General features: G+C 37.5%; 1 protein-coding gene across 3 annotated transcripts in view; it reads left to right on the top strand.

The window, feature by feature from the left end:
* Positions 1-17,863, top strand: part of tbxas1 (thromboxane A synthase 1 (platelet)) — a 71,657-nt gene that overhangs the window by 40,876 nt on the left and 12,918 nt on the right. For all 3 annotated transcript variants that reach the window (XM_053622793.1, XM_053622794.1, XM_053622795.1), the window contains 4 exons: positions 4,976-5,064; positions 5,333-5,481; positions 5,753-5,883; positions 6,473-6,796. In XM_053622793.1, the coding sequence (XP_053478768.1) occupies positions 4,976-5,064; positions 5,333-5,481; positions 5,753-5,883; positions 6,473-6,796 (693 nt within the window). The remainder of the gene's footprint in view (positions 1-4,975; positions 5,065-5,332; positions 5,482-5,752; positions 5,884-6,472; positions 6,797-17,863) is intronic.

The following is a 17,863-nucleotide window of genomic DNA, read 5'->3' as shown; positions in this document are numbered from 1 at the left end:
GAAAGATAAAGCTACTGGCTTTGGCCTGGGTCTCTGAATCAAGTCTTGGAAGGCTAGAGTCCTGCACAGTTTGGTAATTTCTCTGCTATAACACACCCACTAAACCTGGTAATTATCTGGTGAGGTTTTTTTTAAGCTGGAGAAGAACAGAACTGTTCTCAAACACCCCAGGAATCTGGCTTAAGCAAGTGTAGGTTGAGCCTGCCCAGAAAGGGTAAGAGTGAATTTGTGTGATTTGTAGGGCAAGATTTTTTTGTTTCATGTCACTTAAAACACATGAAATTCCTTAGCTATCCTCAAACAAATGAACTCTCAGCTTGTATACTTGTTCACTTCCTTGTATGAAGAGCTTATCATCAAAATAAATAGACACTACAGTCTTTTACTTTATACAGTCTAGAAAGGTCTCTCTGATGATTCTACTTTCTGTAAAGAAGGAGAACAGGTCTTGTATTTGAATGAAGAAATATGGCTTTCCTAATGCACATGAAATGGTAAACATACTGACTTGTGAACTATAGTGGGAGAGTGACATCAGATAAGGTGACGTTAGAATTTGGTGACATCAAGCGAGAGAAAACCGCAAGCATCAGACTCGCTGCGGAATAGCATGGGAGAGTGAAATCCTGGGCACAGTGTAGCAATGTCCTAAATATTTAATGACCTCATAAACATCTTTACTGTCAACACCAAACCCAAGTCCGGGCATGCAGGGCATGTTTGTTAACTTAATTACAGCACATAGAATATTATTATCTTTCTCCTGCTGGTTTTAGACCTGACCACACTGTCTAGCTGGAGGTATTAAAGTGTATAATGATAAAAAAGCATTTTAAATCAGGAATATTAAAGTATGTGCGTATCTGATGTTTGTTTGAGGCTTTGTTTTGTGATGTAGATTCAAAATTTTAAACTCGCAGTATTGTGGTTTGAAGGACTTTGCCACCGATCATTGAACAGTTTCTATTATTATTTCAAACAGCAAAAGAAACATTTAATTAAAGCATTTAATGGTTTTTTTTCTTCATTAAAACAGCTACAAGCAGGACACTAATGCTGCCAAACACCATCAGAGAACCCATTTTTAAATCTAGATAATACCTGGAAAGTGATACACTATGTTTGTTCACAATACTTGCCTGCATTTTTAATGTTCAACCTCGAGGACTTTGACGTATTCAAACGTGTCTTGCATCCTGTATTTTCATTAGTTGTGTTGGAGTCACAGGAAGACAGAGGACGCTGCTCCTGTCATCCTACATCAGCTTCTCTAGTCTTCTTCATTTGCCTTCAAGCCCAGCACTGATTTGATCTGATGCACACATCCTGTTACACCACACGTGCATACACACAGCCATGGCAAAATAGAGGCAATGAATAGGAATGATTTTCCAGTCATTATTTTAATCTGTTTTGAATTGATGACAATATTGAAATCTGCCTGAAGGAACGAAGTCTCTGACTTCTGTACACCATCTGAACAGACCAGACAGGTCATCTCTCCACACAGCTGTGTGTTGCAGAGAGGATCACATTACACAACCTCAGAACTATGTCGAAGGGACTACACGAGTATTTAGAACATCCAACATACCGTTACATTTCACAAGTAGCAGAAGAGCATTATATCAGTGCATACACAACAACCACATTCACTCTAAACACATTCACCACCATATTGTAAGTAACACGACAGTAATTACAGCTGTATTAAATTAAAGCCACTCAGGCAAGCTAAAGCCAAAGGAAAAACATTTTACTAGCTACCAGAAAGGTACATTGCTGAAGTCAGTAATTCTCTGAAGTTTATATTCCAGTAACATTAGTGTTAAGTAGTTCAAATGGTGTTTTTATGCCCCACTCTCAAAACACCTTCCTGACTTTTGAAGCACATGAACGCTGTTAAACTACAATATAACTAGCCTGTGGACCAAGATAATTGTTTTGTGTATGTGCATTGATTAGCTGTAAGTATTTGGACACTTCTGTTTTAGTTATTTAATATACTGTATTTCCAGTGCATACAATGCACTTCAAATTTTCATACACGTACATGCCTTTTGACTTTGTACTTATCATTATATACAAAAAAAGTATGTATGAGCAAAAAAAAGATATGTTTAAAAATGAAATTCCTATGGAACAAAGTATTTGGATACTGTATTAATAATATACGCCGGTTCACCGGTTGTCCTCCCATGGACCACTTTTGGAAGGTACTAAACACTGAATACCAGGAACACCCCGCAAGACCTGCCGTTTTGGAGATGCTCTGACCCAGTCATCAAGCCGTCACAATTTGGCCCTTGTGAAAGTCGCTCAGTTCCGTACACTTCGAGAACTGACTGTTTACTTTCTGCCTAATATTTCCCACCCCTTGACAGGTTCCATTGTAATGAGATAATCAATGTTATTCATGCCACCCGTCAGTGGTTTTCATGTTATGGCGAATCAGTGTATATATACTACATTTAATGAAATTTTTGAAATTGTGAGTCCATCAGAGGGACCCTCGAAACCTTGGTAAATTAAAGATGATTTGCCAAGAGGAATGGGTCAAAGCTGAACTAAAGTGCTGCAAAAAGCTTATTACAGCTTACCATAGATGTCTCGAAGCTGTAATTGCCAACAGTTTATTTGCAACAAAGTACTAATGTTGTTTATTTTTAGTATCGGAATCCATTTTCACTGTAATTTTCAGTGTTTATGCTTATGAATACTTAATGCTTTTTGCTCATATTTTTAAGTACAAAGTAAAATGACATTATGTGTGTACATTTCAAGTGGATATATGCAGTGGGAGTATATTAAATAACAAAAACAAAAATGTGTGAATACTTATTTCCCCTCACTGTATGTCTCTGAATCAAATTAGTTGCGTTTTTCTTAATCCGTTTTTTTTTTTTCTTCTTCTCTTGCTCATTTAAAATTCAGGTTATTTAAACGATATTACAGTTATGGCTTATATGAAGTTGTCATGCAATGCTCCCCATGAGAGAAGTGGCCTTGGGCTAGGGACCATAAGCCTATTGGCTTCATAATTCATAATATTATATATTTAATATTTATGTAAGGTTTTTTTTGCCCCCTATTTGTTCTTGTTATTTTTTTCTATGGTCAGGAGAGGAGAAATCTGTTTAAGGTAAATATAGCTGGCTAGCTGAGAAAACAATTGTATAATAATGTTTTAATGATTTAAAACGGTACAAAATGTTAACATCATATCGGCTGCCTCGGATCAGAGTTACTGTAATTGTTACTTAAAAAACACATAAAATACATTTGAAAAAAGACATGGTGATACTTGCAATATCTCACAAAAGTGTACTGTGGCATTATTTATCACACTATCTATATTGTATTGTCATATGGCCCAGGCCTAGTTAGGATATTAGTGTGGCTCAGGCCAGCCTGTACTTTCTCCACTCAGGATTTGTCATCCGGTCTTGCTTCAGTGCTCCATAAAGTCACTCCCTCTCTTCCCTTTGCTCATTTTTTTTTTTTTTGTCATTGCTGCTTGCACCCTCATCTCTCTCTTCCTGAGTGAACAGGATCAATAGGCAGGTCAGGTGTAAGATGGAGGCTTATCACGTTGTCAGTCATTGGCATCTGAGGGGAAAGCTACAGTGCTGCAGCTGAGTGAGAGAGAGAGAAAGAGAGAGAGAGAGAGAATGTAGTGAGTGGGAGCGATCACCAAGACTTCTGCTCAGAGTAGTATGACCTGACTCAGAGGACAGACAGGTTTACACTGCCTTGCATAAGTCTATATGTATATGTATATATATATATATATGTATATATATATGTGTGTGTGTGTGTGTGTGTGTATATATATATATATATATATATATATATATATATATATATATATATATATATATATATATATATATATAATACCCCCTTGAACTTTTCTACATATTGTAGTGTTACAATCTGGAACTAAAATGGACTTAATTGGGATTATTAACATAACTCACAAAATAGCTAATAATATTGAAGATGGGGAATGAATGTAGTTTGCAAAATTGTTTGAAAATAAAAAAAAAACATCAAAGTTGTGATTGCATCACCCCCTGTTGCTGTAAAACCTTTTCATTATTTCTGGTGCAATTTAGTTGGAGTTGACCTGTTGACTTCATTATAAATACATCTGTTTCTTGGTGGCCCCAGAACCATAACAGCATCATGAAGACTAATGAAGTCCATTCATTTAAAATAAATAAATAATTAATTAAGAATATGGCACAACCATGACTCTGCTTAGAAGAGGCTGTCTACTAAAAGTCAGAGACCAGGTAAGGATGGCATTTTTCAAAGTTGCAACCAGAACTAATTTCAGAGTTTCATATGAACGGGGGTGACGATTTCTGCAATCCTACTGTAACTTTGATCATTTTTCTGTAAATAATTTCGCAAACCAAATTAATTTCTGCTTTAACCCCATTACAATATTAGGAGCTATTTCATATGTATTCTTGACATATACTAATCACAATTATGTCCATTTCAATTCCAGATTATAACACTGTAAAATGTTAAAGGGAATTCATTCTTATGCAAGGCACTGTACATGTACATGCATATATGCTCTTTAAATATATTCTTAAAATGTTAATGACTTAATTAGCTGTGGTTTGATCCATTATTATTGTGCGGGTTTTTTTTGCCCTTGGTGATGACCTGCAAAATTAAATGAGATTTTAATTGATTCATCACTTTGCAGTAACCTGGCCCACATTCTTCTAGCAAGTTATAGATTCGTTCCATTCTTGGGTTGCTAAATCTGCTAAATCATGTTTTTCAAGACAATGCTTGAATATTTTGATATATTATCATTGGTAATAGAAGGCGATAGACTCCAGGCTCCCCGTGCGACGCTGTGTAGGGGACGTGGTATGGGAAATGGATGGATTGATGGATGGTAATAAAATTTCTGAAGTGTAAAACAGTATGTTTGTGTGTTTTGGCACAGATGGTCCCTCTTATTCATGTAGCTACAGAAACATTACTGAACAACCTGAAGGCTTATGCAGAGTCTGGAAAGAGCTTTGACATCCACAGGTATGACTGTGTGTCTGTGGGCATGTTTTTTTATATCTTAAGTTGGAACAAATGTCCCCACAAAGATAGGAATATCTGACATTTTTGATCTTGTGGGAACATCTGGCTGATCCCCATGATGAAAAGTGATTTTTGTTTTTTATTTTATTTATTTATTTACAAAAACTGCAACATTTTATATAAAAAAAAGTATAAGAGGCAAAAGGTTTCCTTGAAGTGTATAGTGTTTATAAGATTGTGGTGGTAACTCATGAATATTTTCCTGCAGGTGTTTTGGTTGCTTCACTATGGATGTGATAGCAAGTGTGGCGTTTGGCATGCAAGTGGACTCTCAGAACAACCCCAACGACCCATTTGTGCACCACGCCTCCAAGTTCTTTTCTTTCTCTTTATTCAGACCCTTCATGTTCATCTTCTGTAAGTTACACTGTCACATTTCGTCATTCATCTAATCCAAAACATCCTTCAGTGCCCATTATTTCCCCTTTAATTATTCAACAGCTGAGGTCACATCACATAGGGAGCTCCATAAACGACTATTTGATATGAACTTTAATGAAGCAGTATAAAGATATAGCACATTTATTGCAGGCTGGTGAAAGAGGCCTCATTTAAAATGCCTTTGTCCTTGTGTTTATGACTTAAGAATATTGGTAAATGGCCTTGTGGTTGTCCTTTGTGCTCATAGTGAATTTCCCGATCCTGATTAGACCACTTGGTGGCTTGATGCGAGATAAAGGGAGCAGTGAGCTGAGCAACTTCTTCACCACTTGCATTCAGAAACTTATAAAGCAGAGGGATGAGTTGCAATCCAGTCAGGTATAGTACAACCTTGGAGGAATATATTATTATATTTGATTAGGCTAGCGTGCCCTCCACTAATATTGGCACCCTTGGCAAATATGAGCAAAGAAGGCTGTGAAAAATTTTATTTATTGTTTAAACTTTTGATCTTTTGTTAAAAAAAAAAATAAAAATACTCTGCTCTCATGGATATCAAACAATTGCAAATTCAACACAGGTTTATCAAAAAATATCTTTGTTCTTTGCTCATATTTACCAAGGGTGCCAATATTAGTGGAGGAGACACTGTATATTTTCTAGAAGAAGGAATTACGTCTTGTCAAAATTTGTGAAAAGAAAAGACAACATGAACATTAATTTTGCTTTAACGTTAATCAACACCAAGTCCATATTTAGCGAGATCAATGCACAAGACCAAGACCAGACTCAAGTCCTACAGCACTAGTTGGTGTATCCTTCAACAATATATCCAAAATATTTTTTCAAGGTTTGAAAAGAAACAAAAAAAGAAGTGAAAGTTTCCAGATTTATAACTGCTACGTGAAGAGGACTTGGGGATGAATATTAGTCTCCTCTTTTAACATTTGTCCCATGGCTTCGATAGAGGCGGAGGGACTTCCTGCAGCTGATGCTGGATGTGAGGAGCAGTAAGGAGTGTGTGTCCCTGGATCACTTTGACGTGGTCAATCAAGCAGATGAGCAAGATGTGACTGACAGAAATGCGGAAAGTTGCAACGAGTCGGCAAAAAGCAGCCAGCAGAAAAGGATGATGACGGAGGATGAGATCATAGGCCAGGCTTTCATCTTCTTCCTCGCTGGTTATGAGACGAGCAGTAACACTCTTGCATTCACCTGCTACCTGCTGGCCATAAACCCTGACTGTCAGAAGAAAGTACAGAAAGAGGTGGATGACTTCTTCAGCAGACACGTGAGTGAAAAAAAAAAATTACCTCGCTGAAAATTCCCAGAAACCCTCACATCCACTTTAACAGGAACTCCTGTCTACCTGCATATTCATGCAGTTATCTAATCAGCCAATCATGTGGTAGCAGCGCAGTGCTTAAAATCATGCAGATACAGGTCAAGAGCTTCAGTTAATGTTCACAGTATACATCAGAATGAGGGAATCTCAGTGTCATCTCAGTGACTTTAACCGTGGCATGGTTGTTGGTGCCAGATGGGCTGGTTTGAGTACACACACAATAGTTTAGAATTTATTTCTAATGTCTGGAAATGCCTTGTTAATAAGAGAGGTCAGAGGAAAATGTCCAGATTGGTTTGAACTGCTAGGTAGGATATAGAAACTCAAATAGTCATTCTTTACAGAAAAGCATCTCAGCATGCACAAAACATTGAACCTTGTTTCCATCAAATCATCAAATCCACCCCTGTCAGCCAAGAACAGGAATCTGTAGCTATCATGGGCACAGACTCAACCAAACTGGACAGTTGAAGATTAGAAAAAAAATCACCTGGTCTTTTTCCATCATGGGCCTGTGTCCATGATCGCTTCGAATTCTTGTGGAATGAGCGGGTGTTCAGTTGTTCCTATTAAAGTGGACGGTGAGTGTTTGTTTATATTGAAATATTTGTGATGTACTCAGCCATTCTGGTGCTAATCTGTTGTTTTTCATTATTCCTGTAAGACCTTAGTGGATATGTGCTTCGCTAATGTCATAATGAAAGAACTTTCAACTAAAAAACATGTTGTCTATACAGTTACGTCCTCAAATCTGATTGTAAAATGTTTTGAAGTTTTTTGATTGTGTAGTATTGCAGAGAAGATTCTAAAGGAGGGTTGGCATTTTAAATCATTTCTAAATGTGTTGTAGTTTGCTGTGATGTCTCTGTGTCTTGTGCCTTCTGTTGTTTCCAGGGCAAATACTGTATGCCAGACCAACAAATAAAAATTTCAGAGCCACCATTGCATTGAAAAGCAAGCTGTGTTTGGTTATGTAGCCTCAACAATGTGGGTACTGTCTGTCTGAATGCTGAGCATTCTCCTGCATTCTGCCTTTTTCCATACAAGCACTCAGTGCAATGGAACGCACAGACCCACTCATAAATATAGCACAGGTTTGCAATAATGGTGGCACTTTGGGTTCTTGGGCATGTGTGCGTTTGTGTGTTTGGGGGGGGGGGGGGGGGTGTGTGCAGGAAATAGAGAATGGTAAGGGACAATTCCTAGCTGAAACCTGCAATCTGTGTGCAGGGAGAGGAAGAATGATGGTGGGAAAGGAGCAGAGGGGGCTGAGCAGGCCTGTTTAGTGGGTGCTGTTAATGGAAATAAAGGTCTCTGGCTGACCCACATTGCTTTTTCAGTCATTTTCACATCACCGTGAAGTCACTTTACCCTGCAAACTAGCATTCCAAAGTCAGGCCTTTGGATGAGCAAAACAGCATAATGCAATTATATGCAATTTTTCATGAAATCTATGATTAAGAAAGACTGGCGAGTGGACAGCGAGACTCCGTGCTCAGATAAACAGCTCATGGAGAAAAATCTGAGAGGGTTGAGAGCATGAAGTGTTTTAGCAGCTCTGGCTACATTAGAGCACTGGAAGTTCTGTTCAAACTCCTTGTCCTCTTTTCTCATAATGCCACCGTAATAGCTGACACATAAACCCGGCCTTGTTAAGCACGCGCCCGCATCTGCTGAATCTTAATACCTGCAGCCAAGGCCAGGCAGCCGCTCGAATCAAACACAGAGCTAGGCCATGTCAATGACTCCCTTTCTCCTCTTTCATCTTATACACTCACTCCCATTGACTCTCACATGCTCCATTTAGCCATGCTCAGGAAGTCTGGGGTTTTTTGGCTTCTTTTTAAAAATTTTTTTTTTTTTTTTTTTTAAATATAAACCTTGGCTGCAGCTCTTTGGGCATTATTTGTTACCGATGGCAGCTTTTGCATGAAACTCCTTTTTCTTCAGTCATGCTTTTTGTGAGATGAGTGCTATTAAATTTTATGTATATGTTAAACATATATTGTGATTGTGCATTTTGAAAAGTTTTAAAGAAAGTACTCTCGCAACTCTTGCACCTTTGAGCTGTGCAGTTGTGTATGGTGTCAGCAGGACTGGGTTTCTGTTGGTGTGTTTAGGATACGTGACTGCACAACCAGCAATAGCTGCACTCTTTAAGTTTTACATGGAGCGGCTGGGCATCGGTCCACAGCAAGCCATCTAAACATAGTGGATATGAAGGTCAGTACATCCCCCACCCCCCACCCCACCCCCCAGCTGAGGCTGCACTGCCTGGCACGACTTTTGAATTTAGCTCAGTGAGGAGCAAAGGGCCTTTCAGTTTATTTTGTAAATGCATCTCGCTGTGCTCAAACTGAATGCTCCTCAGCACTGAAAGCTTTTCAAATGTCACTCTCCTGCTCAAGCAGCACAGAGTGCCGAGTTTGTACCATAACATTGATGTACACAGATGAAGTAAAAACACTTTAAAATGTCAACCTTTTTTAATGTGTTATTTACCTAATTGGTACTTATCATGCTATTTGAATGACTAATTATCATGTACTGTTACTGATCTATTAATACTACATTCATGTTAAAGTCATCTGCTGAGTTGAGCCCAAAATGGCATCGTTTGCTGTTAGACTTAAATGGTTCATTTGTTTAACAGTTAGTGTCATTAGCTTTCTTGGCTGTAGGTGCATCACAAATTGTCATACATGGCCTTATTTTTCTACTTCTAGATGGCAGTTTACTAAGGGATTACTCATATATCAACATGCAGACCAAATATTGTTTGGCAATGTGTGATAGATTTCATGGTTACAGAGCTGCTGAGGTGACATGGTGGTTATGCCCACAGATGAATACATTGAGACCACTTAACTCTTGTGGCCAAGATTTAAGTTTCTTCTGGTAAGGAATTAATATACTAAGGCCACGAATTAGACTACATTTTCAAGCCATGAAAAATGGTAACTCATGACATTGTGGCCAGCAGAACCTAAGCATGGAGATGACTGATAATATTGCACTTTATGCTTTACTTAATGCTTTATGCTGGACTTAAACTCAAGTTAGCTTAAGTGAAATCTCAAAGTGAATAGATTTTTTTCTCCACCAAATCATTAAGAATAATATTTTAATCATTATTAAAATATAATGTTAGCATATAATATATTAATAATAATTTATCATTATATTTTCATTAATTAATAATTTATCATGAACCCCATATTAAGTATGATGTTCCCACAGTATTTTAAGTCATTGGCCCAAGTTTTTGAGTTAAATGAACTTATCCGGTTTTACAGTGCATGATACATACAATAAAAGATGTATTTGCTCAGCAGTCACTGTCATGCTTTCTTGGCTGTAGATCCTAGATGCTAAATGACTAGACAGATAGGACTGGAGTGTCTTTCACCTTCAGAATGTCACTCTTACTAAGCGTCTTTTTTTTTATTTTTTAACATAGTCAGTGTTACTGACTCAGAGCTGCCTCAGAGAGAAGCAGCAGTTTTCCCATCGGGTGGTAAAAAAACACAAATTCCTTGCTTCCTATCACAGTCTGTGTGGCACACATTGTGTCTAGGCTCTCATTTTCTCGTCCTGCATTGTGCAGTGGCTCCCCAGGGTGTCCCTCATTAATTTGCCCTTTTTTTATCTGCATAAATAGCAGAGTGAGATGAAGCAGAGCGTCACCTAATGAGTCAGCCAGAGGTGGGAGACGAGGGCAGGCAGGCGAGCCGTGTAGCAAAATTACAAAATTAGCAAAATTCACTGTCTCAGCCATCCCTGCTTTCTGAAACAGAAAGCTTTGGAGAAGAAAAGACACATTTTATGTCCGAATTCATTCCCTATTTACCATATAGTGCAGTAGTTGAGTGTTATCCAGGCTATATATATATCCAGTTATAAATCCAGGCTACAACTGACGCACACTACGTCCACAATAAGCACAGCAATTCCTTTTAGCTTTAAATTGACTTTAGGAGACTTGATGTATAAATGCTAACATAAAATATACCACCAGGTACATGGTGGTGTATTTCATTTTAATTCAGATTTCAGTTTCAGATATGGTGAATGAATTCCAAAAGTTACATCAGTATTTACACTGGGAAAGTTCTCTGTAAGCATAGTTGGGTTATGCACATGCACATATGAAATACAATGATGAAGCACTGAAATAAACATCTAATAGGAGTCTAGTGCATTGCCAATATACTGTATTGCTGCATGAATAGCATGTTTTAATTGTAATTGTAATGACCTAATTGTAATGATCACATAAATCACAGCTAATTTGGCTTAAATTGACAATATGGCATCCACACTAATTGTCACGAAAATGCCTTGTATGTTTTCGGAACAAGTTTGTCTCCCTTACTGCTGCCCGATGTAGTGTTTTGTATAGAACCGTCTATGTACTAAATTAGTGAATGAAGGAGTGACTTCAGATACAGCGAAGGATTTTTAAGCCATACTAAAGTGTTTTCCGTTCTCAGAATTTAATTTAGCTTTTGTTTGAAGTATGTTAAATCCAGTCATTTACATAGATATGTCTTTTTCACCACTACCACTCTGAGCTTTGAACATACAGCAGAAGTGTATAGTTTGATTGATGGCATACTAATTTTATGAACTGACTGTTACCTAATACAGAATGTAGGGGTCATGAAGGAACACTAAGCGAAAAGCTATGAGCTGATGTTACTCATGCATGAGTAGATTAATATTAATAGAGCTTGCTATTTTAGCAAAATTAGTGGCCACTGACACTTAACCATCATCTGTTTCCATATACACTCAACTGACTTCAGGGCTTTCTAACTGTTTTTTATTGATAGGAAAAGGTTTGTAAGACATTTTTGAGTCTGTCTGATGGATTGACAGGGTTTTCTCATTTTCAGGAAAATAAAGGAGCATGGAATAGGAAATATATCATAATCTGACAAAAGTTTGGGGTTTAACAGGGTAATTACTTGAGTAATTATACTTCATTGTTATACTTGAGTATTACTTTGGTGTATTTATACATTATTTGAGTATTATTAAAATTGACCGTGTGTACTCTTACTTAGAAACTTACTTTTTACTCCTTACATTTTTATTTAGACCTTCAAAGTATTTGTTACAGTCATTTCAGTTTAGCATCCTATCAAGTTCATCACTGTAGAAAAAAATGTCAAGAATCATGCCTTCTCATGCTAGTTAATGCTATAGCTATCCATGTGCTTTTGAACATGGATGAGTCACAAGCCAGCATGAAGGCATGAACTCCATACAGTTTGAAAAAGTATATTTAGGTATGTTACTTTTTTGGCTAAAATTAATTGTTTTCTTTGCTAATACCAGCTTAGACTAGCATTGATTTCAGTAGCTAACATAAATTGGCTACACAGCTAGTCAAATTATTGCTAATGGTAAATAGTGGTTATTTACATGATATTTTACTTCTGATTAATTCATTAGCAAACCAAGCAGCATCATTCATTTCAATCAACTAAGAGATTGAATGATGCTTTTATGGGGGAAATCAACAAAAATCATCCTCTAACAGTTTTAGATAAGTAAGAAAAAATGTTTTTTTATGTGAAAAAATGACTAACATAATTTCATCAATTAAAACATTTACTTTTTACTTTGAATACATGTGCGCATCACACATGTCTAAGGTACAGATTGAAGCCTGCCAACCTGTAATATATTTCATACGGTCAATCTGTACAGGAATCTTTGACTGTAAATAAGTTGGAGAGCTATTTATATGTATATTTTTATTCCATCTTATTTGTAGTATATTGTGAGTTTTTTGTGCAGTTTTAAAGTCTTGTGAACTGTTAAGTCTTAGTCATCCCTGTAGCTTTTGTGTTGTGACTGTTGTGACACCAGATTTCCCCTTGGAGATTAATAATGCTCTCTCTATCTCTACCTATCTAGATCTATTTTTATCCGGATACTAATTTTGACACTGTCCATTTCTCAAGCTCTATTTCATGGCCATGAAAATTGTAACTCATGGCAACTTTTACATATTAAAATTTGAAAAAGAAATCAGTTGAATTAGACCATTGTGTCCAGCAGAACCTACAGTAAGCATGTTGAAGACTGATTATATTGCACTTTACTCTTTAGTTCAATCTTGGAACCATATACCAACCATATACTTGCACTGTATATGGTTGAAATGACAATACAACTTGAACTTGAATTATTATATATTAAATGGTAAATGGCCTATGATTAGTGGACAACCCGCTCTACCACCTGAGCCACAGCCGCCCACGTATTAATTCATGATCATGCCTTATCAAAAATAACCACCATGTCACTTCGGAGGTTTTGTACTGCACATGATAGATACAGTAAAAGATTTATTTACTCAGCAGTCGCTGTCATGCTTTCTTGGCTTTAGATACTAGATGTTAAATTAGTACACAGATCGGACTGGAGTGTTTTTCACCTTCACACTGTCACTCTAATTAAGCATCTGTTTTTTTACGTGGGTTTTTTTTTTAAGCTTTTTAAAATTTATTTATTTTTATTTTACATAAGCAGTATCACTGACTCAGAGCTGCTTCAGAGCTCCAGCATGCAGCAGTTTTACCATCCGATCGTTTAAGAGGTAAAAACACAAATTCTGTGCAGCCTACCAAAGTGAAAATCATCAGTTTTAGATCAGTAATAAAAACTAGTTTTTCACATGAAAACATGACATTAGTGTCATTTCATCAGTTAAGACAGTTACTTTTTACTTTGGTCTGACTACATTTATTTCCAGGATACTTCCATTTTTAACCGAGTATGACAATTTGACACACTATCTGTATATTTTCAATTAAGTATAATTTCCTAGGAATTTTCAATGCCTGGGTTTAAAACACAGAGGAATCTATAGTTTTTGTTTTTAAAAAAAAATAATATATAAAGATCATGGCAGCCCCTCAGAGAAGACAAATGACAAAGGCAAGGTTAGACAGCCATACATAAAGAGGGTGAAAATGTGAACATGACACAGAGCTTCAGGAAGGTGTGAAACAGATAGAATGAGTGGAAGCAAAGAAAGAGGTGAAAGAAACAAAGACAGGAAGTAACGGTGACTGGTGGGAGGTGGGAGTGAGCGAAGGCTAAAGGGGGAGAGAGAGAGAGAGAGAGAGAGAGAGAGAGAGAAGCGCAGCCTTGCTTTCCTGTGTGTGAATAATTCAGTCGTGCTGTGCCTGTGTGCCTGAATCTCCAGGAGGCTCTTTCCCTCTCTCATCACCCTTCACTCATATCACTCACCCCCAAATAAAGACCACGCATCTCGACTGCTAAATTCAATAACGCAGCCTTTAATCCACCACACACCACAGCCCTACAGCTGTCAGTTTCTAATGAAAGTGCTATTATTTGTCTTGTAGCTTTTTGTGAGTCTTGAAATGAGAGTGTAGAAATTATTCCCAATGATCCTTTGTTTTCTTAAAGGAAATTGTGTGTGCTTGGTAAATCCAGAGAGCGAGAGAGAGGACGAGACTAAAAGACTCAGAATTGCGTCACTCTCTTCTTCTATTCTCCCTCTTCATGTGTCTCTCTGTGGATCTCTCTCTTTCTGTCACTAGTTGAGATGAAGGCTGTCTGGTATGTGAGTAGCCCCGCACCCCTGGGGTCAGAACTGCAAAGCCTGGACTCTTTGATTAGGAGAGCTGAAGCTCAGCAGGTGAAAGACACTGAACCACACTCACAGCCAACTCTCATCCAGCATTTCATCAAACTGTCACAGAAGAGTTTATTTAGTCTAAGATAAAATGATTAGAGAGGCAGAGAGCCTGGAAAGCATTAAGGGGTTGAAAAGAATGTTAAAAATAGAGGCACACCATGAATTAATATATGACCTTTATTGAGATGCCCATACTTGCTGTTCCTCAAATAGATGAAAGGATTTGTATAGCACTATTTTTTCCATTCTCTGTCATCCTGTGCTTGGGCATGCTTGTCACACTCTGATGGGGAAACAACACAAGAGATGGATATGCATTCTTTGGAAACAGTGAAAGGCAGAAGGATGTGTAGAGAACTAAGACCAGTGATCATGAAGGGAAGGTTCAGTGACTGATATCACTCTGTCTGTCTCTCTCTCTCTCTCTCTCTCTCTCTCTCTCTCTCTCGCTTTCAGAATAGTGGGAACATAATAATGGAAAATTGAGATTTTCAAGGAAAAGCATGATGGATCCAGAGGTTAGCATTTCTCCCATAAAGCTCCACCATTCATACTGTCTGTACTGAGGTCCAGACAATCACCCTGTCTCTGTCTCCTTGTGTCCCCATGGGGTTCACCCAGGTTCTCCAGCTCCCTCCCACTTCCCAAAAACATGCACAATGTCCACAAAACACAAACTAGATCAGTTATATACCCCTAGGAGTGAATGATGGTGTGATTTTGTGTGTGCATCGTGCCATGTAATGGATTGACGTTACATCGAGGGTGTATTGACCCCGTGACAGACTCTGGATACACCATGACCCTGGCAAAGATACGGCACTAGCATGAAGATATGTTTTATATTAACAGGAAGATATATTCATCCATAGAAACTTCAAAGCATTTCTAGATGACTCTCTAGTCATAGACTAGTATGGCATTTAATATGCCAGCTGTTTAAAAGTATCATAAAATCATCATAAAATCTTTTTGCATGGACTTTATCTGAATGCTTACAGGAGCATCTGAGCTGCTACTGGGAATTGCTTTAGTGGACTTCTAAATTGCTGTGTAGTTACAGCTTGTTTCATTTTCATTCTTGCTGCGTAATACTGGTATTTCTCATTAATTGCTATTTCTGTCAACACTGGTCTATATTATATGTAATGCATGCAGTTATTGTATTATGTAGTTATGTCTAATTAAAGTAGCGAAATTGAACAAATGAGCACTCTACCCATTCACTGAAACACAAATCATGTAGCTACACACACTATAATCATCACCTACACACAATATACACTTAACTGCCAGTTATTTGAATACATACAATACAATAGTTGGCAGTTTTATAAAGTACAAATTTGCAGTCCAGATCTTGCTTTGAACTGTGGTTTTTAAAAACCATTGATTCCACCATCCTAATAATCTCTGCTCGGTGGTCTGGTGGTGCTCCCTTTATACTGATGGTTCGGATAAAAGAAGCATGACAAATTATGCATGGACTACTGCCAGTAATTGAACACTGCATATATACCTGTATAAAATGGCTAGTGAGTTTAAGTACAATGTGGATGTAGCAAGTTCTACAACTGGCAACTGACAACATCCTGATTGTTCACATAACATTTGAAATACTCTATTTTGCTTGATGTTTATGCATGCTAATAAATGCAGCACTTTGATTAGTTCTTTTCAGACATTTTGAATTAGTTTGATCTTGAGTCGCTTTCCAGTAGCTTGCACTAGCTGAGTTTATTAAGTCTGCCTACGCTCCTCAGCCATTTAGGTGCACTTTGTTGGTATAAAATGACTGACTGTAGCCCAACTGATGATGCAATAAATGTATCAAGCATAACAATGTGTGGAATAGTTCAGCAAAAGAACAATCCAGCTAACAACATCCTGTGGTCAGTAAATGACACACATGAGGAGAACTGGACATTATGGCTAGGAAGATATAGTGTCTAAATGTATATCTACAAAAGGGCTTTGTCTAATAATGCAGCCAGTAAGCATACCTGTTGTTTTAAAACAAACTTGTCAGTATCACTGCTGAACTGAGAATGATCCATCATCCAAATAATATCAGCATTGGTCTTCTGATGGTTTGTTTCTACTGATGGACAGGTTCATTTTGTACCTAAAAAAAAGTGACCTATGTGGTACCTGTACCTAATAAAATGTCAAATGAAAATACAAGTTTTTATATGTCCAATAGCATATAATTGAATCCCACTGCAGTGCTTTTACTTTAGGTAAGGCTCTACACTATGTTCGTCTGTGTTTTTCCAAAATATTCTTACTTCCTGTCTTGCATGTCACAGACTAGTGGGCTAAGCTCCTGCTAATGCCATGTCTGACCCTAGATCTCATTATGTAAGTCAGTCTTCTGTCCTAGAGATAAAAAAGAAAAAGTTTTCTCTCGGACAGATGCTTTAGCTTTCCTCTTACGATGTTGATATTGCAGGACCTCGAATATGACTCCCTTGCATGTTGTTTGGTGTTTTGTTCTTTGGCTATTTAAGTTTACTTGGCAGCACTAATGGGTTTTAGCAGATGGAGTCATCAAAATGCTGCTGCCACAGCGGAAGGACCCATGAAAATGCTCAGGCCCTGAGGGAGAGGGCGGTCCTGTAACTTAAACATCCATAAACATGTGCTCTGTAATTCAGCCATGCCTTCCTGACTGATGGGTCCCAAACGTCAACAGCTGTCAGACGTCAGCCATTGTTAACCCCCCACCGTACACCTTTTGCTCTCTCCTGTGGGGGTACATAAATTAGCCTATTTACTTCTGCTGTCTCTGGGTGGCCGCTATATATGTGCTATATTATTATTCACCTCTTCCCACCTTTTCTGTTGTGTTTTATCAGGGGAAGTCTAACACCATTTTTCTAGGATCCCTATGATTTATTTATTTTTTTTGTTACCGTGGTAACAATCCATTATTCATAATAACTGAAGGTATTACATAAATTTTTATTTGACTATTTCACTGGTCACCTAAATTAAATGGGATTAATCCAAAACTCAATGACTCAAAACCTAGTCGGCCTATTAATTAAAATGCTTTTAATTCAAATGTGTCCTGTGAGTGGACATGTCAGGAATAAATAGACAAAATATTGTACACCTATAAGTAATCAGCACTTGAGTGAGTAAAATAAAACATTGTTGAATGGGGCTAGTCAATTTTTATTTATTTATTTATTTTTACAGTTAAAGAAGTTCAGTATAGCTCAAACAATAAAGTGTGTGCTAGCCAATTTTTTTCGCATATTTTGTGATTCAGACATACAAAAAACACAGCTTAATTTAGTGCATTTTAAATTAATTGAGAGGCA

Source organism: Ictalurus furcatus, chromosome 4 (assembly GCF_023375685.1).
Source record: "Ictalurus furcatus strain D&B chromosome 4, Billie_1.0, whole genome shotgun sequence".
Lineage (NCBI taxonomy): Eukaryota > Metazoa > Chordata > Actinopteri > Siluriformes > Ictaluridae > Ictalurus > Ictalurus furcatus.
Note: the sequence above shows the minus strand (reverse complement) of the source record. Positions and strands in the feature narration are given on the sequence as shown.